Source organism: Sinocyclocheilus grahami, unplaced genomic scaffold, assembly GCF_001515645.1.
Source record: "Sinocyclocheilus grahami isolate Dianchi unplaced genomic scaffold, SAMN03320097.WGS_v1.1 scaffold288.1, whole genome shotgun sequence".
Classification (NCBI taxonomy): domain Eukaryota; kingdom Metazoa; phylum Chordata; class Actinopteri; order Cypriniformes; family Cyprinidae; genus Sinocyclocheilus; species Sinocyclocheilus grahami.
The window spans coordinates 973,410-995,122 of record NW_015505467.1 but is presented as its reverse complement, the minus strand read 5'-3'; the positions used below and the strand labels follow the sequence as shown (position 1 = coordinate 995,122).

Sequence of the window (21,713 nt, the reverse complement as noted above, 5' to 3'; positions counted from 1 at the left end):
TGCTCACAAGCTTACAAAACCCTACAATTTGAAAGCAAACTAAATATAAGATAAACTGTTTTAGACAGATAATAAAGCAATATGTAATATGAACAGTGTTGGGGGGTAACGCATTACAATAACGCAAGTTACGTAATCAGATTACTTTTTTTAAGTAACACATTACTTTTTCATTTAGAAGGAAATATCTGAGTTACGCTTTCAAATAAGTAACTCCACTTACTTTGTTTCCATGTATTGACTGACAGCTCTGGTGTTGCCATGTTGAGAGAAATCAGGAGTACCTGCAGAGCGTTGTGTGTGAACATGAGCTTACTGGAGTTCTAGACTAAATATGAACATGTGTTTACTCATCTCACCTGCACAAAAACAGATTCAGTATTCCTCAAAATGAATAAAAACAGTCAAATGCAAACTCAGAATATTATACAAACCTGCAATAATTGTTAAATAAGACAAATATCATTTATGTATTTAATCCCATTTTATTAACCAATGTCTTTGCTACTGACCTTCGATGATCCAATTCAACCATACTAAGCAAAAATGACACATTTGTGTTTGATTTTAGTTATTGCTGAATAGTGTTGAACTTTCTTCTCCTGAGTCATATTCTTCATGCGATTTGTTTGCGCTGCGCCCTCTACTGTACAGACATTTACATTTCCTTCAGCCTGAGGCGTATTCATTTCACTTTTGTTGTGACAGGGCTTTTACCTTAGTAAAAGAAGAACATTTTATATTAAAAACAAACAAATAAGCCCTGCCCAGATTTAAAAAGTAACGTAACACATTACTTTCCATAAAAAGTAACTAAGTAACGTAATTAGTTACTTTTTTAGGGAGTAACGCAATATTGTAATGCATTACTTTTAAAAGTAACTTTCCTCCAACACTGAATATGAAATCCTTAATGTGTGAGTACTAGCAGCTCATGCAAAACCCAAATGTATCTGCACATATTATCTGATCAACAGGGTTTTAAAACCAAACAGACCAGACAAGACTTGGAGGAGAACAAATCTAATGAGTTCCATCTGGCGTTGTTTTCCACCACTGTTATACTGAACTGCAACGGTTCTGCTGCACCACATGACAGCGGCTGCTCTTGCCTAAAGCTATGTTTTGTTCCAAGCCCTGCTCAAAGGTAAACAATGTTCTTTCACATTCCCATCGTATTCCAGACCTTTGGCATTAGAAAATGCACTTAGTAGAAACTTTAACTCAGGTGGAAGCCAAAAGAATGCTCATGAATTACAAAGTCATGGGTGCAACATGAAATATAGGCCTATACCATAGATAGTCCCACAGGAAGTTCATAGCTCATCACTTTCAATAAATAGTCCTAAATAGCGTGGTCATGTCATAATTATGTAAGATTATAGTGTGGTTGGGTGTATAAGGCGTTAAGTGTATCTGTAGTCAAATTATCAACCTATTTATTCTTATTTAGATGAAGCATTATGGGTAAACTGGCAGAGTGCAAGGTATGACATATACTGCCTTGCTTCCTTGCATGTACACTTTTTTTTGGGGGGGGGGGTACTTTTATCATTAAATTGATCAAAAGTGACAGTCAATATTTTTACATAATTACAAAAATATACATATATTTGAAATAAATGCTGTTCTTTCTATTCATAAAAGAATCCTGAAAAATGTATCACAGTTTGCACAAAAATATTAAGCGCCACAACTGTTTTCAAGAATTGTTACTTGGCCACCAAATCAGCATATTCTAAATCACCCAATCAGAATGATTTCTAAAGGATCACATGACACTGTAATGGCTGCTGAAAATTCAGCTTTAGGGAGTAAATCGCATTTTAAAATAGAAAACATTTATTTCAAACTGTAATAATATTTCACTATATTACTGTTTACTGTATTTTTGATCAAATAAATGCAGTTTTGATGAGCATAAGATACATCTTTCAAAAAACTTTCAAAAATCTTTCCTTTGATAGTGTATATGCAAAGAAAACAACAAACGTGCTCACACAAGAGCAATGATAACAATAGTCCCTCTTTTAATATAAAAAACAGTACATAGCAGGAAATGTGTTGGTGCTTTCTTAAGAATTATTACTTTTCATTATAAATTGTAAACACAAACTTGCAATGCTGCAAATAAAAAAAGAATACAACTTATGCAATAATATTTACATAGGTTAAAATGTTCATGTTTTTATTATTTAAAGGGAATGATGAAATGCTTCTTATTTTTGAAGTTCTGTGGCAGTCATTGCATTTAGATAAAGACACGAATGATTATTACATTATAAAGATACAACATTGTTTATTATTTTGTTGTACTCCATAAACAAATGGTGAAAATATCAATATCAAAAGTACACAGAAGACCACATCAGAGCTGTGCAACAGACAGAAAAATCTATCTGCTTATTTTTGTTTGTCCGTTTTCATCCAAACGGCGATAGTCTTTACACAGCAGTGTTTAATTTTTTTTTATAAATATGTTTTTATATATAGCATTATGAAACATAATCTAAAAGCATTAGCAAATGTCGTCTCTTATAAATATCTGAATTACATGTACTGAAGTATACCACAACATGTACACTGTGCAACATTACATATGAGGACACATGAAACAGCATCACGTTCACAGCCGGTACCTGTAAAAGAAATCAGAGAAAAAAATGCATTCATTCAAATATGTGCCAAACTGCACTCTAAAAACTATGATGTACTCATGTACTTTCTTTCTTTCTTTCTATTGACTTCAATTTAAAGAAGTGAATTCAATGAAATATCCTTATGAACTTATTAAATGTAAGTAAACATTACTTCAACAGAAACTTCTATAAATTCCAAATAACTGAACATTAAACACTAATGGAACTCCTTCTATATACATTTTATGTAAAAACACACAAAATAACACTTCAATTCAACATTTGCTTGTCCGTATCAAAGCATGTTTGGAAAATATTTGCAAGATTATGCCGTTGTTAATTGTGTCCAGTTTACTAAATTCCTTAAAGATGAAAAATATTGATATGACATTAGTAATTATTATAGTTCTTGAAACTGATCAGTATACAGGTGCATCTCAATAAATTAGAATGTCGTGGAAAAGTTCATTTATTTCAGTAATTCAACTCAAATTGTGAAAATCGTGTATTAAATAAATTCAATGTCAAAAGTTTGGGATCAGTGAGATTATTTTTTCATTTTTTCTTTCTTTTTTTTTACATTGATAATAACAAGAAGTGTTTCTTGAGCACCAAATCAGTTTATTACAATGCTTTTATGATCATGTGACATTGAAGATTCAGCCTGCCATCACAGGAATAAATTACATTTTAAAATATATTAAAACAGAAAGCAGTGATATTTACAATATTACTGTTTTTACTGTATTTTGAGTAAATAAATGCCGCTTTTGTGAGCATAAGACACTTCTTCAAAAAAATATATTTAAAAAATCGTATCAACCTCAAACCTTTGAATGGTATTATTATTATTATTATATTCACACTGATTGAGTTCCAAAAACGGAACAATATGTTTCAATATGGACTGAGACCATATCACAACTTAAGTGTAATAAAAAAAACAGTTCTCCGTGTTCACTTTAATGTCCTGACAGTCTTTTTGTTCATTTTTCTCCTGGATATTTTAGAAGCAGCAATATGTTATCATGATGTTTATCATATCATCATTCAAACTGCTCGACAAGAAAAAATGTTCTGCATGACAAAATGAACAAAAAATGGCATTTTGACCAAATTGTGCAGCCGTTATAAGCAGGAAAAACTATGCACAGGGAATGCTGATGTGTACAGTAGCTGTTGACTAGACTCTGAGGGGCATTCCACTGGAAAGTAAAGTAAGAGGTAGCCTTATGTCATTTCACAGTTCCAGGAAATGATACCTTACACATTACATTACAGGGTGTGACACATACAAACGCATATCTTCGTGCCTTGTCTTGCACCACTGCTCAGTGGGTCATATGTGTGTGTTCCCCGTACAAATCAGCACAGCTTTACCATGTCCAGTGCTGCAGACCCCTTTATTTTCCAAATGTCTAACCCTCCACAACCCCCAAGAGGAACAGCAAAGTTTCATGTTACTGATGGGAACGGTTGCTCTGCGTATTTACTGTACACTTTTGAAATGTTAGTACAACTATTTATTGTACGACTCTTTTCCATTACTTGGAAACAATCTGAAATGATCTGAATTCAGTTTGAAGTGCAGTGAAATATGATGTGTGAATGTAAATAATCAAGAAATGCACAACATCTGTTACAGATCTGTCCTGAAAATTAAATATTTGCAAGCTAGTACAATGACTTTCCTGTTTCTAACCGCTAGACAGCTGTCCAAGCCAATACTGTACTGTGAATACGCTCCGACTTTGTTCTAGAAATTGTGTAGCCTTCCCAGGTTTGGACTACATCTTGCATAAAAAGAGAGAATAATAAGTCTAGTGTACTCACTGAAAAGCTATTCATTATATTTGGCCAGTGTCCACTTTCTTGCCTCCATCTGCAAGCAAACGATGAAAAGACACAAATTCTTTATGTTAAAAGCATTCCACATCTTTTTAACTTATCTAACAGATCATACGTTTACACAGCGCTTTACACACTTTCACAGCATTGCTCACAGTGCAAATAACTTCAAACCTACAAACACAGATTACAAATACAGTTTGTATGAAGGATGTTTTGAACTTTAATGTTGAAGTTCTGGTGAAAAAAAGGTGGTTTAAGTGTGAATGAGTTTTTAAAAAGCAGCCCGATGAGCAATTTTTATAAAGCTGAGGAAGTTTCTTTGAGCAATTGAAAGTTTTTGTAGTGCAGTGGCTTCCCCTGCTGGTCAAAGTACAAACTTTACTGAATGAACTGAAGCACGTTCACCTGCAAATAAATGTAACAGCCTAATGTTGCTTTCTGAGCAAAATATTATGAGAGCATATGAAGAGTTCATTTGTAAAAACAGATAACTCTCTGTCTAATAACAATTTTCAAAAATCATGTTTTTTCATTGTGCATTCCAATTAATCTCAATCAAACTGCAGTTGGGTAATTTTGATTAGGTTAAAAAATTACTAAAAAAATACAGCTAACACAATAAAACACAATAAAAACATGATAACCTAATAAAAAAACATTTTTGCATATATATGTATATTTACTTAGGTCTAAATGAATGATTTATGTATTTGATTTGCATATAAAATGTTTATCGATTTGGATTACACAGTTTTAACATAAACTAATTTTAACTTCATATGATGCATATTTGTCAATAGTACATCAATAAATGTTTTTTCCACTGCAAGCCATTTTAGCTATCTATCTTCATTACCCGAAAAAACTGTTTTCACAATGAACAGATGTATGCTGTTTCTAAGCAATTTGAATACATTTTGAGTACAGAAATCTGACCTGTTTCTTACCTGTGTCATTTATGTATAACTAGCAAATATGCATCAGATTAAGTTTATTACTGTAATCCAAATGGATGGATGAATATGCAATTTAAGTATCTAAATCTTAAATTTAGGCCTAAATATATTTTGAGCTCATGATGTATATTTTAAACCAGACTGTCATTCTTTCTAGCACCTGTGGTTTGGATTACTCAATATAAATGTGCAATATCTGAGACATACCAAGGCCCAGATATGAACCGTGACTCAGAGTCAGAAGATTCCTAATAAACGTTTTAGTGGTTACCTTTTGCCATCCAATTTTCTAGGTCTTCCATTTCCAGCTCCATCACTGATGGGATATCATCCTCAAACATGGGCCTGGGAACAAAAAAAGGCCCAACATACGCATTTCAGTTCATGTTTATTTTCGCATTATTCATTCATAAAAAGCACTTTTTGAACAGATGCATTAAAAAAGAAAAAGCAAATAAGACACGCCGATACATTAGACAGGATGTTATGAAAATAAAGAACTAAGTGCAATAATTACTGATTATGCTGTGAGTAATTATTCAAAGCACAACTGTAAGAACTGTGGGCAGTTTATTATGAGGTGGAAGTTATTTTTGTCTACTGTGGCAGACTTTCCTGTTTAAAGAGGAACCAACTAACAATGAGCAGCTTTTGTGGAACATCATTTCTTGCATTACCAATATATGTGAACAGTCTGAACTGCCAAAACACAACAGCCATTAAAAAGATGTATTATTGCAAAAATTGGGCCTCATTCGTGACACATTCGTAAATATATGAGTACATTTACGCTTAAAACGGACCTTCCCGAAAACTCTCCTCCGGATTCACAAATACTTCGTAAAGGTCAGATTTGATAGTTAAATGTGTGTATGTTAGTGAATTCCAATCATTCGTAAATATAGAGCGCATGCACGCTCATTCACAATTAGCATATTCCCAGCCTATGCATTACAGCTACGCAAATTACGTATCTAGGAATGGTGTGGAATCCTTTGAACCTAATTCTCAGGTTTGGCGAGTTATATTGCACAAATGCATAAGAGACTAATAGGCTATATGCCTAACAATAAATGAAAAAAATGAACGTGTCCACCAGAGCGTTTTTAGCCAGCTGACATAATGCCTGGTGCTCTTCTGAAAACGACCAGCTGGTGGTGCTTGACAGAGCTTTGGAAGCACTGCATTTTTCTGGAGTGCCGCGTTGTTTGCTATGATTTGGAATATTCACGGCAACAATATCCATTGTTGTGTTGTACAAGTATGATTGTTGAGCAATGTAGTGTTTGTCCCGCCCCTCCTCCACTGTGATTGGACGGCTGTGTAAAAAGGAACATGACGAGCTCTGCGTTTTACTCCCAAGTTAAAGAGTAAAAAACGAAAAAGAAAAAAAAGGGGGTAAAAAACGAAAAATAAAAAAGACAGGCCAAATGAACTCGTTAAATATCATTATAATACATAGTGCAGAAAAATACAGTGTCATCAGTTTGTCTAAAAGAACACAGAACGTTTGAATGTTTTATGCAGCATTTACACGAGGTAGGGAGCAGGGGCACGTTCAAGCTCAAACCGGTGTGCACCGTTTTGCTACGGTTTCCGGTTTGAACGACATGTTTCTTGGAAACGGTGTGCAATGGGATTTGAGATGCGTTTTCTCTTGTTTGGTGGGTGTGTCAAACATGTCAACACAATCAGCAGCAGCATGTATATAAACCATGCGGTATTAAAGAGACAGCTGGCACAATGTAATTAACATCCAAATACATTCACAAGAGCAAGTATATTGTTTGCACATGTTTATTTACATTAAAGGCAAAATAACTGAAATAATAAGGGCACAAGTATAGATCTGGAACTTCTTTAAGTCTGTCTAAATATCATTTAGTAATTGCAATGTCTTCTGGTCCATATCCTTTCCTTAGGAAGGTGTGCTAGACACTGATTAACATAAAAATACTATGCATATTTATATATTTTGCTATTGTATTATGGAGTGACACTTTCATAAACTTTTCTATACCCCTCTGATTATATAATGGTAAATATTACAATATCATAGCACAACAACAGTGATCAGCAATAATGATAAGCCTAATACTCACAATAAAAATAATAAGGTCATATAGATCATAACACAGTCTCGGAGGTAAGAAGTGGATTATCCTTCACCTGAAATGTTTGTCTTTTCATCCTGAAATGCGAGGCAAATGTTGGATCACAATAATTAGGAACCACAGTACCATCCCTTCATTTGATTGGGATGTTGTATTTTATTCTGGACGGCAAGGGCAGTGACTGTACCATCGAGCGTATTTTGCAGTATTAAACACGTATTTATACCGATTTCATCAGGCTCCGAAAATTCTTCAAAAAGAACACAAAGAATGGCCTTCTCAGCTGCCATAGTTGCAACTCTTGCATCATCAGAACAAGGTGTTCAACGCACCACCGTTTCCGTTTAAAAAACGTTTTGCACAGTTTTTGTCGGGGCTGAACGCAGCCCAGGTGTATGCCCATTTCTTTCGTACCAGCTAACATTTTCAAAATACGAACATTTTCATGCAGCCGAAAATTTACGTCAGAACGACTTTCTGAATGATTTACACAAAAAATCGTTCTGCTCGTGTTTCATGAATGAGGCCCATTGTGTGTTGTCTTAAATAAATAGTTCACCCAGAACTGAAAATGTACTCATCCTCAGGCCATTAAAAAGTAGAAGGGTTTGTTTATTCATCAGAATTGGAGAGATTTAACATTACATTACTTTCTCACAAATGGATCCTTTGCAGTGAATGGGTGCCGTCACAATGAGTTCAAACAGCTAATATAAGCATTACAATAATACACAGGTAATCTACACAACTCCTCATTAAGATGTTTTTAACACCTGTCTAAAATACAAGTCCTCTATTCATGATATTGCTTTCCCCAGTGAAAAAGTCGTCTTGTCTGAATCAAGAGAAAACTCTGCAAAGATCACCACAAACACCATTTACAAGCCAAACCAGTTCTAAACTAATATATATATGTAACAAATATTTTCATTGGAGTAAGTGTTATTACGGATTATGGACTGGTATGCCTTGATTGATTTGGTTCTTACAAACTCTTTTCACTTCTAAAGATGTTAATTGACTAGAATTGTGAGGATTACTTTGATGTTTTTAACAGCTGTTTGGACTTTCATTTTGACGGCACCCATTCACTGCAGAGGATCCATTGGTGAGCAAGTGATGTACAGTAATGCAACAATTTCCCAAATTATTTCTGATGAAGAAACAAACTCATCTACATCTCGGATGGCCTGAGTAAATGCATGTGGTGAGTAAATTTCCAGCAAGTTTTGTTTTCGGTGAACTATTCATTTATTGCAATACAAGGCTTGTGGATACTGAAACATTCACTGCATTTTTATTTTTTTTACTAAATAATTTACTAATAAAAATGCAAATGGAAATATGACTGGAAAGCACAACTTAAAATTATTAGAGGAATTGATCAAAATTTAATTGAATGAGGATGTGGTCTTAAATTACACTCTTAAAAATAAAGGTGCTTCACGATGCCATAGAAGAACCTTTTTGTCTAAATGGTTCCATAAAGAACCTTTAACATCTGAAGAACCTTTCTGTTTCACAAAAGGTTCTTTGTGGCGAAAGAAGGTTCTTCAGATTATTAAAAGGTAAGAAAGAGATGGTTCTTTAAAGAACCTTTGACTGAATGGTTCTTTGTGGAACCAAAAATGGTTCTTCTATGGCATCGCTTGAAGAACCGTTTGAAGCACCTTTATTTTTAAGAGTGTAATTAACATCCAAAAACTAGTATTGCAATCATGTAATGCTTAAACATATATGGCCTATAGATATATGTTTTTACAATACGTTTTTCTGGTTGCATGTTGCAAGGTCTGAAAACATCCATTGCAGGTTGAATGTGTCTTCCACATGTGATACACACGCAAGCATTTTGCACATCCGAGTTAGCCACATGATCGCTTAAAGGAACTAAGCAACATCTTTACTAAACTACTAAAATGCAGCCAGCACATGTCACTACTTATACATAATAATAGTAACACAACATGCTTTTAAAAACTTGTACCTACATTGGCACCTTTTCATGGTCTTCATGATCCAGATAAGGATCTTCTTTTGTGTCTTATGGAAGAAGAAAAAAAGTGAGAAAACATGATAAACATTTCTCATTGCACAGTGTTTTCCTTCATTTATAAGATTTCAGTTTGAGGTGTCTTCTAAGGAACTAACTGTAAACTGTAAACAATGTAAGGAGAAAGGGAAGAAACGCTTTTTTAGTCTCAGAGTGATGGATGACAAAAACTAAAATGGTCATTTTTTAAGTGTTCGCATTTTTATTTGTGATTTACAAATGCTGCCCAGTATAGGTTTCTACTTTGCATCTACTCAGAATTGTTCCTAACATACCCTTCAGGTTTTATTTATGTCTGGATATTTCCCAGGAAGTGTAAATATTTTTGTCTTTAGATAAATGTGTAAACTGATTTATTTTGAGTCTGTAAAGTCTATTAGTTTGAATGCAACATACCAGCAACTTTTATTCTCCACCTGCGGTAGATCATGGCTACACACACGATCACAGCGATGAAGACCAGTGTGAGAACTAGAGGTATGATGATCATGACTGGGTTGAGATCCTCAGTGTCTGCATCTGTATTTGCCTCAGTAGTCGGCTTTGTTTCCTCATTTCTAACTGTTTGGTCAGTGTTTGACTCACTGTTTGGTTGGGAGTCTAAATCTGCAATTGCACAAGATTTAAGTAAACAATGCATTTCCTGAACTAGAAATCACAGTAAAAGTTGATCAGATAAAGTTTAAAATGCTTATTTCAGATTGATGTCAAACATCTGAAAAGGGCCATACATACCCTGGCTCCTCCCATCTCCAGAGCCTGCACCATCCCCCTGATTCTCTTTAAAGCAATAAATAAATGAATACATTTATAATTTATAATGTATAATTAAAACATGATGACTGTAAATTAGTTTTTTATGTTCTTTTTTATATACAGATTTTAGGGTTAATAAAGTTAAAGTTTTAACCTCACTTAAAATGTAATACATACTGCTGTAGAACAATATGTGAAAAGATCATTACAAATAAATCTAAACTGCAACTGTTTCTTTTATATTTAACAGTACTTTAATAGGGGGTAGAAATAATAATTTGCTTAGTAGATAGTGTAATAAAACGTTTAGTAGAGAATAGAAAGACTATTATAATATTTAATATTACTGTCTCGGTTATATTATTAACCACTCGCGATCCAGAAAAAGCATTAGAAAATAATTTTTATAATCCAGGAGAACATAACAGAAGTCAATACAAATCCACATGAAAGTATGCAATGCAAAGGATGCATTTATCTGATCAGTAAAAACAGTAATATTGTTAAGTATTATTACAATAATGTAACTTTTTCTACTTTAATACATTTTAAAATGAAATTTATTCCTGTGATGGCAAAGCTGAATTTTCAGCATCATTACTCTTAAGTCTTCAGTGTCGCATGATCCTTCAGAAATCATTCTAATATGCTGATTTGATGCTCAAGAAACATTTCTTATTATTTTTAGTGTTGGGCTGCTGATACATTTACTTCAGATTTTTTTTATTTTTATCTTTGATTACCTTTCAAAATGACAGCATTTATGTTAAATAAATAATAATAATAATAATAAAAACTTTTGTAACATTATAAATGTCTTCACTGTCACTTTTGATCAGTTTAATGCATTCTTGATGAATAAAATTATTAATTTCTTTAAAAAAAAACTGACTCCAAAGTTTTGAATAGCGTATACATTAAAAATCGATTTTAGTACAAGACAATTATAATATATCTAGGGCTAGGCGATATACCTAAAATTAGATCTCTCGATATCTTTTCAAATTTTGATAGTTGATATATATGTTAACATATTTCCATTTGCTTTAGAATAATTTAAACAGGTGGTTATCTTTTGCCCCAATTTAAAAAAAAAAAATAATAATAATAATAATATTTTTTTCTCATTCTAAGCACATTCAAAATGTTTTGTGCAAAAACAACTAAAAATGTAGACATAGTGACCATTTACTTCTTATTATTAAATTAACACTCATGTAAATGCAAAAAAGAGTGCAAAATAGGTATAAAAAGTGCATTCTGACAACTTCCTTAGAGCAATATAATTCACAAATGACTGTGAATTTAACGGTAAAAGACTGTAAAAATGCTACAGTAAAAACCTGTTAAATGGTTAACGGTAAATTCCCCTACTATATACGGTGAAAAACTGTATTGGACATTACATGTATTGGGCGTTAATTTTACGGTAGTATACCGTTTTTGAAAGTGTAAAATAATAATAATAATAATATTTTTTTCTCATTCTAAGCACATTCAAAATGTTTTGTGCAAAAACAACTAAAAATGTAGACCTAGTGACCATTTACTTCTTATTATTAAATTAACACTCATGTAAATGCAAAAAAGAGTGCAAAATAGGTATAAAAAGTGCATTCTGACAACTTCCTTAGAGCAATATAATTCACAAATGACTGTGAATTTAACGGTAAAAGACTGTAAAAATGCAACAGTAAAAACCTGTTAAATGGTTAACGGTAAATTCCCCTACTATATACGGTGAAAAACTGTATTGGACATTACATGTATTGGGCGTTAATTTTACGGTAGTATACCGTTTTTGAAAGTGAGAAAGACAGTGAATAACCGTAAATTTACATTCCCAGAATTCCCTGCGTTACATTTCAAATTTGAAGTTTTTTTGTTGAAATAACTATGTTTCTTCTTAGTTTTTTCTTATCAGTTTTGTATATTAGGGTTGTGTGTTACACCTAATGTTATTAAATGAATGTTTATTGCATTATTTCCATTTCATATGTTTACCATGATGGTGTTTAGTGTTTGTGTGAATGACACTGTGCCCCCTTTCTATATATGTTATTATTTAAAAACTGATTCATGTGACTTTCTTATCACCACCTGCACTTGGTGGTTATCAGTGTATTACAAAGGTACAAATCAGATTTCAGTACTTCAATAAGGTTGGTATATTAACATTTTATCAGTTAATGAAATTACGGTATTTAACTGTAAATTTAAGTTAAAACCGTAAAACCTAAAACGTTGCTATCGTATTTTTTATGGCAAACACAGCTGCCGTTTTTTTACTGTAATTTTTTTTACAGTGTATGTTTTACACCGTTTGGTAAATTAGGCAAGCGTTTTACAAGTTTCTAGCTAAAAAGTCTTACAATAGTTTCTGGTTTAGGAAATGCTCTGTGGCATGACGTTTCTACTCGCACTAAAATCTCTTTCAGATGGGGTACTAGTTGCTTAGTACTAGTTGTACTAGAACACATAAGCACTTCTTGGCTAGTTTTGCAGTGAAATTGCATATATATTAAACTTAATTTTCAACAATATTCTGTATTTTATATTGATTATTGTTATCACGATAATATCGTTAATATTCGATTTATTGCCCAGCATCTACTAATTTCTAACCACCAATTCTTACCTGAGTTTTCTTCTTCGACCACTGCTTCGTAAGTTAATAATACTGTTAAATGTATAAACAGATCAGATTTATGAGTAGAAGTGAGTGCACATATGTTGTTTCTTTAAATCAACAAAAACTGTGGCAGACATAATGTACAAAATATTGCTTCAAACTTAAATTACATTTTAGTTCCATGGCAGAGACCACAAGAAAGTCGATTACAGAAGTCAGTGCTTGGAACATCAGTCACTCAGGACTAAAGCCACTGTCTGACGTCTACATCACATCAAATAAAAATTAGGTGTGCTAAAGCAGATACTCACGGGAGTCATTAAGGGCAATCTCCTGCTTCGTTTCTTCGTTGTCTTCACATCGAACTGTAATGACATGCAACTAAATTACTTTACACATTTAAGAAGTGACTTTAAAAAAGAACCTTCATCTAGATTTTTATACTCAGGTTTAGTTGAGGCCTGTTTCAGTTCAGAAGAAAGATGTTATCTGAGAATCAGTCAGCCAAATGTACCAAAGAGAGATTAGAAACATTACTTGTCCTCTTTTTATAATACAGAATAATACTTTCACACGGTTTATTACTATAGGTTTGTTTAATGTTTAATTAATGATTCATTTCATATTTATACTGTTAATTATGCATATACATATATAGTATACCACCTTGTTAATTGTTCATTACACGTTATTTAATGTTAATGCTGATTTGTTTAAAATATGTTATGTATATGTAGAAATTAACATTAACCAAGATTAGTAAATGCTGTAAAAGTGTTGTTTATTTCATGTTAGCTATTGAATTAACTAATGTTAATACATAGAACCTCACTGTGGAATGCTACCAAAATCATCTTACTGTAATTTATACGTATACTATTAATTCTATATATTTAAATTGACTGTAAGTCTCTGTAAAGTGTTACTCAACATCTTAAAACATAATTTTCATAACATAATAATGAATATCAAAATTCATATTCAGCTGTAAGAGGTAAAAAGGAGGAAACTAATAATCACTTACGAGGAAATTATTGGCGCAAACCAAGAGAAAGAAACTTTCGTCCTCCCGAGTCAACATTATCTTTGTTCGTCAACAAAGACGAGCTGTTTTGTGTTTTGCATAAAACCAAAAGCAACAAAATGAGTCAAAGAACTAGTTATAATGTAATGTGACCATCCTGTCTCCAACTTTCTTCATTGTCCATTGTGGTCAAAAGATATGACGGGTCATTTGAATGTGTTCTAAAAGCACACATCAATTCCAAACGACTCCGCAACTGTTGTGTTGCCTAGGGGTCAATTACAGTGTAAAATGATTTCAAAGGACCATGAAGAAGAGAGCAGACAGGACAGAAGAGAGTTTCTTTAGATGAATGGGGAAAACAGGAAAGAGAGAGATAGGATCCTGCATAGAGAAAAAAAATGATCTACTACCGTGAGCACCTACCAAGTCCAGTCCAGCTTGCTGTCAATGCCAAAAGCAGGAATAGTATAAGATTCATTTCCCAGAGTCCTCGGTGGAAGCGATGGCCCACTCTTTGGGTAGACAGAGACACAGACTCATTGCATAGTGACTGGTGGCTAACACGCCTTCATGACATCCTGCTTCCTCTTTCAGACCTGATTCACCTACCTACGAAAAAAAACAAAAAACACCACCCTCTCGTTCTCTCCCTCGGATGTGATGCAATCAAGCAGTGAGCTTGTTACCACAAGACAAGCTGTTCCTCAGTTAGCTGTGAAAACACATTCCTGCATATATGGTATGTGACCTAACCAAAAACCAGAGGAAAAAAAGAGAAGTGCAAAAAGAGCTGAGTAAACAGAGGCAGCTTTAAACTCAAAGAATTTAAACAGGCTGAAGTAGGAAGAGAATGTACGTAAAGTGTTTGAAAGTGTACTGCTACAGCTGTCACAGTCAAAACAGTTGTGTACTTTCACAGCGCTTAAAAATGTTGATACAAAAATAACTTTGTCACTATATGTTTAAGTGGAGTATGAATATAGATGTTTGCATTAAGAAGCTGATGCTGATGGCACAAATATCTGATCATTATTATGAGACAAAATGTTTAAATAATTTATCTATCTTTCACAAGGGGAGTATAAATATAATATAGAAGAGAAATATTAGATATGTTTGATAAACTATTATCTAACATGAAAATGTGTCTGATGTGTCTAAATGGGTCTAAAATATTTATTTAAAGTTTACTGCAAGAAAATAACAGAACCAAAAAAACAAATAAATCACAGCATTAAATTATAATTTTATTCAAAACTGGTCTAGGGTTTTGGTAACAGTACTGAAAATATTGCAAAAATTTATTAAATAACCCCAAATGCAAATGTAATGTTTGTAGGCCTACATTACATTTCCATATATGAAATATCTTGTCATATGAGGTAAAAAAAAAACTATTAGAAACTGGACCAAAATATGTATGTTTATGTATGTGTAATGCATTTTTGGTTATATACAGTATGTCATGCATATCCATCCTACAAACCTGACATGATGATACACTCTAAAAAATGCTGGGTTAAATACAACCCAGTGCTGGGTATAATAGGGACAAACCCAGCAATTGGGCTGTTTTGACCCAGCGGTTGGGTTAAATGTTTAACCCAACCTTCTGGATAGTAACCCAACCGCTGGGTCAAAACAACCCAATTGCTGGGTTTGTCCCTATTTAACCCAGCACTGGGTTGTATTTAACCCAGCATTTTTTTTAGAGTGTATTACTAAAGTAAACAGACATGTATTTAAAAGAAAATGTCAAAAGCATTTATAAACATACATATTTTTTGTTTATATGAAGAGTTCAGATGCAAAAGCCTCTAAGTACGTCTGACGTTTATCTTTAAAATGAGCATTTCTTTCTGGCTACTATGTATAGGTTTCTATGTAAGTACTGGTACTTCTGAATGGGTTAAGGCTGGGATTTAGCACATTTGAAGTGAAAGTACTTGATGAACATATACTAAATGCAGAGAGCATTCACTCAGTATTGTTATCTCATTTTTGACCAAGATGGCTTTTAGAGGCTTTTGCATTGGAACTCGTCAATGTTGTTTTTTGTTTCTATAAATAAAATATATATTGCGTACTTCTGTACACATTTTACTATGGGGATTCTATATCTTCTATATATGTTATGTCTTCTTCTACTCAGAGAATGTAGCCTATATGTAAATATAATATATCGCCTTACAAGTAACATACATGGCAAAGGATTGAGTCATGAACATTCAGAAGGTCTTACCATAGTGGGATTTGTAAATGTACACACATTCTGTAAAAATAGCTTCATCTGTTTAGTGCTAGCCTATATCAGAGGGGGCAGTATAACATCAGCTTCTACAACCTCCTCTAAAAACCTGCAAACGTAGAGGAGCTAATTCTTTAAATACTTTGGGGGGATTTCTATTTGTTCCACTTTTACTACTCTTACTGGTAGACCTTCATTCTCTTAAGTCTTAAAATCCGATGTTGTTTTTGCATGGCAACGCAGTCATTAAATGAAGGCCATATAATGTAGCTACACTAAATGCTAATACATTTATAAAAAACGAAATAATGAATATTTTCAGTACTACGCCAAACTAAAGTATAATTGAATATTTTCAGTACTACGCCAAACTAAAGTATCATTTTTGCGAATCTACCACGTCCTCAGATCAGAGAAGAAAGGAAGTGCCGCGCATGCGCAGTGACATTTCCTCCTCCGCATCTCGCGCCAAACTCAAACATGGTGAGAACATGATTTCTGTATTTAATAATTCTGCTACTTCTGTTACCGTTTTTAGAGAATGTCGCTTGTATAAAATAACCACACTAAGGTTTGCAGAAATGTGTTAAACAAGTTTAATAATTCTAGATTGTGCTGAGATCTGTAACACTCTGCTCTAAAAATATTTGTATTATGTTAACGGGGCTGTGGAGAAAAGTTTACGACATTATTAAATTAAAAGAATCAATTAGTTCAAAAGACACTATTGCAAATAAGACGATGACTGAGCATTCAGATCACTGGAATGTTCTTAACACAAACAATTTAATTTAAAATGAATTTATCAACATGATGATATTACATGATGCCACTCATTACATCTATAAACCCCTGTCCTCAGACCATAATTCAATACTTCATATAGAATAAAATATGTAATCAACTTTCAATCTATTTAAAAAAAAAAAAAAACATTACTTCTGTGTTCTGACAACAGCATGAGGTAAATAAAAAAAAAAAATGTGTTTGCAACTTTTGCAACCTTTTATTAACACACTCGTGTTTATGAGGGGCAATAAAATCAGATAATATTAAAGTCAGTCACCCTGAAAATCCTCTTAAACTATTAGAATTTTGGTATGAAGCAGTCTAATTATCATACAAGAGACAGAAATGTAAAAATAAATAATATAATAAACAAAAGTTGAAATAAATAAATGTGGCAATATTTAAATGTGAGAATAAATACATGTGGAAATAAAAATAAACAAATGTCTAAATAACTAAATATAAATAAAAACAAGAAAAAGAAAATGAAAGAATAAAAATAAAGACAATTATAAAGGGTGAAAAAGTAATACAAAAATAAATTCTGGACTAAATTTGATTAAAAATGAATTGCATTTGTTTCACCAAATCATTTTTTCCCCTATTTATTTATATTCCTATTTCATTAATAAATTAATGAATTAATTACATTTTGGCGGTTCAGTCCTCCATAGATTTGAGCTAAATAATTTTTTGAATCAGTTTATTGAAACAAACAGTCTGAAAGAATATATCCGAGAATTTTTTGCCACTAGTTCCATTTTTTTTTCTGAAAAACCCTACTGAAGGGTTAATAAAATATAAAAATGCCACGCCTATTTAATCATGACAGCTGAATTAGTTTTATGTTATTTATTTAATACAGAAAAATGCAGAACTGTATTCATCTTATTAATACAAAGGGGTTATCTTTTTTACTCCACAGTCTAAAAAGAAAGGAATTAGCTTGAAAAGAGAAAAGAAGTCGTATGATGGAAATATGTTTTGAAACTGTAAGTATGCATGTTTTCAGATTCTTATTCTTATCCATTTAGCTTATGTGCGATTGTGTCCATGTCGGACACAGTAGTCTCTAGTAGTTTGATATTATCTCAAACTTTGGGACATAAGATTAATTAAGATTATTGTTCCCCTTCCAGAAAGATGCGTTTCAGCTGAAAGACATAGAAAAAATTGCCCCCAAATCCAGAGGAATCAGTAAGTTTTATCAACCTGTAGTGATTTTTAGTTTATGCTCCTGACACAGATAAGCCAATGTCACAGATAGAGGGAGCTCTAAGTGACCCTGCACATTTTTTATAGAACGTGTGTAATGGTAATCATCAGAAAACTGAACCTTGCCTGTTTGATTTGGATTGAAAGTTGAGGATTTCCAGACGAGGTGCCAATATGACTAACCTAGTTGTATAAATAGCCAGGAAAGCAGGCCTGTTGACCTGAAATTCAGAAAAGTTCTGCCCTAGAGCTTTATAAGTATTTAATAATGATGCTGAAATGTTTGGCTTGTTGGATGAAATAATAATAATAAAGAAATAAACTGGCATAACCTTTAAAAAAACCCATAAATGGCTGTGTTTATCAGCACATACATCTCAGAGCCCTTTAAGACAAGCATCCAGGGTTAAGAAAAAACAGTAGGGCATTGGCTAGGAGACAAGAAACAGTTTTTAAATTGGATTTCAATGGAGGAGAGGCTTCTGTGTGCTGCATAAGCTATTTTTTAAGTAAATGGCTTATTTGCAACAACCTGTCCACTATAAACTTCAGTGTATTTGCTATTTAATAGCTATTTAGGAGGTAAACTATGTTTGGAGTTCACAAAAAAAAATATTGCGATGGATAATATTCCTTTTATGACTTATTAATTTCTGTTGTACTTATTCATTTCTATGGTATCCGCAAACAGCAGTTGTCAGTCTTAAAACCTCTTTTTTCCATTACAATAAAGAACAGCGAGAAGTGAGAAATCATACAGCCATATTTTATTTTTATACACTCATGTGATGCAAAACAGCTTAGCTTGAAAAGAGAAAAGAAGTCGTATGATGGAAATATGTTTTGAAACTGTAAGTATGCATGTTTTCAGATTCTTATTCTTATCCATTTAGCTTATGTGCGATTGTGTCCATGTCGGACACAGTAGTCTCTAGTAGTTTGATATTATCTCAAACTTTGGGACATAAGATTATCAGCACATACATCTCAGAGCCCTTTAAGACAAGCATCCAGGGTTAAGAAAAAACAGTAGGGCATTGGCTAGGAGACAAGAAACAGTTTTTAAATTGGATTTCAATGGAGGAGAGGCTTCTGTGTGCTGCATAAGCTATTTTTTAAGTAAATGGCTTATTTGCAACAACCTGTCCACTATAAACTTCAGTGTATTTGCTATTTAATAGCTATTTAGGAGGTAAACTATGTTTGGAGTTCACAAAAAAAAATATTGCGATGGATAATATTCCTTTTATGACTTATTAATTTCTGTTGTACTTATTCATTTCTATGGTATCCGCAAACAGCAGTTGTCAGTCTTAAAACCTCTTTTTTCCATTACAATAAAGAACAGCGAGAAGTGAGAAATCATACAGCCATATTTTATTTTTATACACTCATGTGATGCAAAACAGATTTCGACAAAGCATCATCTATTTTATACAATATTTTGTAATATCAAAACACCACAGACAACCAAATGCTTATTTTTGCAAGGCGTAAAAATGCACGTACAAGTACATCAGTGAATCTCAAATTAGAAGTTGCACTGCAACACTGGCCTGAAAGTGCATGTGACAGTTTTCTCGCACATTGAGTTTTGAAGATATGTTCACTGACATAATGCTTACTAGAGAATTTGTTTAATCTTTTTTATCAGCTTCCATGTCAGTGAAAGAGGTGTTGCAGAGTCTGGTGGATGATAACATGGTGGACACCGAGAGGGTGGGCATCTCTAACTATTACTGGGCGTTTCCTAGTAAAGCCCTGCACGCCCGTAAATGCAGATTAGAGGAACTGGAGAGACAAGTGAGGGCATCTCTATTTGTCTGACACTGCATTTCTGATAGTTGACTTGTAAAATAAAACTGTTAGATTTATGGTCAAAAAAGGCAGCTTTGGTTGCCAGAGATTAAACTTAAAGGGGTCATGTGATGCTTTTTTAAAGATCATTATTTTGTGTATTATTGGATGGCATATTGATGTCTACAAATGCTACAATGTATTTAACTCATTAAAAAATAAACATTATCTGAAAATGTACTCACCCTCAGGGCATCCAACGTGTAGATATGTTTGTTTTTCATCGGAACAGATTTAGAAAAACTTACATCACTTGCTTACCAATGGATCCTCTGCAGTGAATGGGTGCCGTCAGAATGAGTCCAAACAGCTGATAAAAACATCACAATAAATCAACAAGTAACTGGCATGACTCCAGTGCAAAAAGTAACGTCTTGTGAAGTAAAAAGATGCATGTTTAATACAAACATTAAGTTTTTTTTTTTTACTTCAAATCGTTGCTTCTGCCTGAATTACAAGTCCTCTTTCCATAATGTTGCTTTTTCCTTTGGCACCCATGATAAAGAAACAAATTCATCTACATCTTCTTTGGCCTGAGTGTGAGTCAATTTTCATCAATTTTTTTTTTTAGGTGAAGTATTCTTTTTAATATACCAATTTACTTGAACTAACAAAATCTGCTTACCTTAAAATGTATTGACATAATTTAACTATAACAATAGAAGATAATAATACAAGAGTTATAATAATGCAAGAGTTGAACAGAACAGATATGCAACACATAACACCTTATTGTACATTACTGATAATGAAAACAAGAAGATCAAAATATATATATAATCATATGTAATGTGTCAAGCAGGGAAATCTGTTCTGAGGACGAGACAAGAGACTTTGCATAAATGTATTGATTTCTTTTTTTTCTGTGTAGCATGAGGATGGGAATCAGCGCAAAAAAGCCCTTCAGCAAGCAGTTGATAAAGCCAAAGTGGGACGTGAAGTTAATGTGTGTGTTCACTTGTCTCTGAACTACATCACTGTACAGCTCTAATGTCTGTGGGCTCTGTCTGACCATTGCTTTTGTGTGTATTTAGAAGAGATCTCCTGAAGGAGCTCCCAGCATCGAAACATCAGAGAGATCAGCTAAAGGCCGAACTGGAGAAGTACAAAGAATGTGATCCAGAGGTGGTGGAAGAGATACGTGAGTAAACCACACAGATTTGTGTGCATAATTCTACTAATTGAAATTAAACTAAAATAAAAATAAATTAAATTAGTAAAATAAAAAAAACTAATAAAAAGTTTTACTAAAAAATTACTAAAAATTAAACTGAAATTAAAATATAAAAATATGAGCAAAACTGTAATTTTATATAAATAATGCTAACATACATAACACTGAAAATCAGCATAGAGGAACTAAGTAGTTCACATTTTACCCTCCAGATGGAGTTTGCACAAAAATATAGATTCTCAGTACTGCATTCTTACATGCAGTTTAAAATAGCTGGTTTGTTTCAGAGTGGTTTGCTTTAAGTTGTATGCTGAGCCCAGAGATGCTAAAACCAACATCATAGGTCCCCCCCCCCCCCCCCCCCCCCCCCTCCCTATTTTAAAGATTGTGGGGGGTGGGTTG

The 21,713-nt window shown here is 33.2% G+C and overlaps 2 protein-coding genes across 5 annotated transcripts in view; one reads left to right on the top strand and one right to left on the bottom strand.

The window, feature by feature from the left end:
• Positions 1–2,029: 2,029 nt before the first annotated feature.
• tmem154 (transmembrane protein 154) lies at positions 2,030–14,625 on the bottom strand. 4 transcript variants are annotated; one of them, XM_016292620.1, is made up of 9 exons: positions 14,452–14,625; positions 13,314–13,366; positions 13,008–13,059; positions 10,349–10,393; positions 10,010–10,219; positions 9,552–9,603; positions 5,718–5,791; positions 4,473–4,521; positions 2,030–2,639 (listed from the first exon to the last, which is right to left on the bottom strand). In XM_016292620.1, the coding sequence occupies exons 1-8, from the start codon at positions 14,504–14,506 to the stop codon at positions 4,487–4,489; spliced, it is 576 nt and encodes a 191-aa protein (XP_016148106.1). In that variant the 5' UTR covers positions 14,507–14,625; the 3' UTR covers positions 2,030–2,639; positions 4,473–4,486. The 4 variants fall into 4 exon arrangements, with proteins under 4 accessions (XP_016148106.1, XP_016148107.1, XP_016148105.1 ...); XM_016292621.1 differs by lacking the exon at positions 2,030–2,639 and having other exon boundaries at positions 3,464–4,521; positions 13,008–13,049; positions 13,313–13,366; XM_016292619.1 differs by lacking the exon at positions 2,030–2,639 and having other exon boundaries at positions 3,464–4,521.
• A 3,365-nt stretch (positions 14,626–17,990) lies between these two features.
• mnd1 (meiotic nuclear divisions 1 homolog (S. cerevisiae)) overlaps positions 17,991–21,713 on the top strand; it is a 13,416-nt gene continuing 9,693 nt past the window's right edge. The window contains exons 1-5 of the mRNA XM_016292618.1: positions 17,991–18,057; positions 18,205–18,262; positions 19,935–20,083; positions 21,009–21,085; positions 21,175–21,278. Coding sequence (XP_016148104.1) covers positions 18,034–18,057; positions 18,205–18,262; positions 19,935–20,083; positions 21,009–21,085; positions 21,175–21,278 — 412 coding nt within the window. The 5' untranslated portion in view covers positions 17,991–18,033. The remainder of the gene's footprint in view (positions 18,058–18,204; positions 18,263–19,934; positions 20,084–21,008; positions 21,086–21,174; positions 21,279–21,713) is intronic.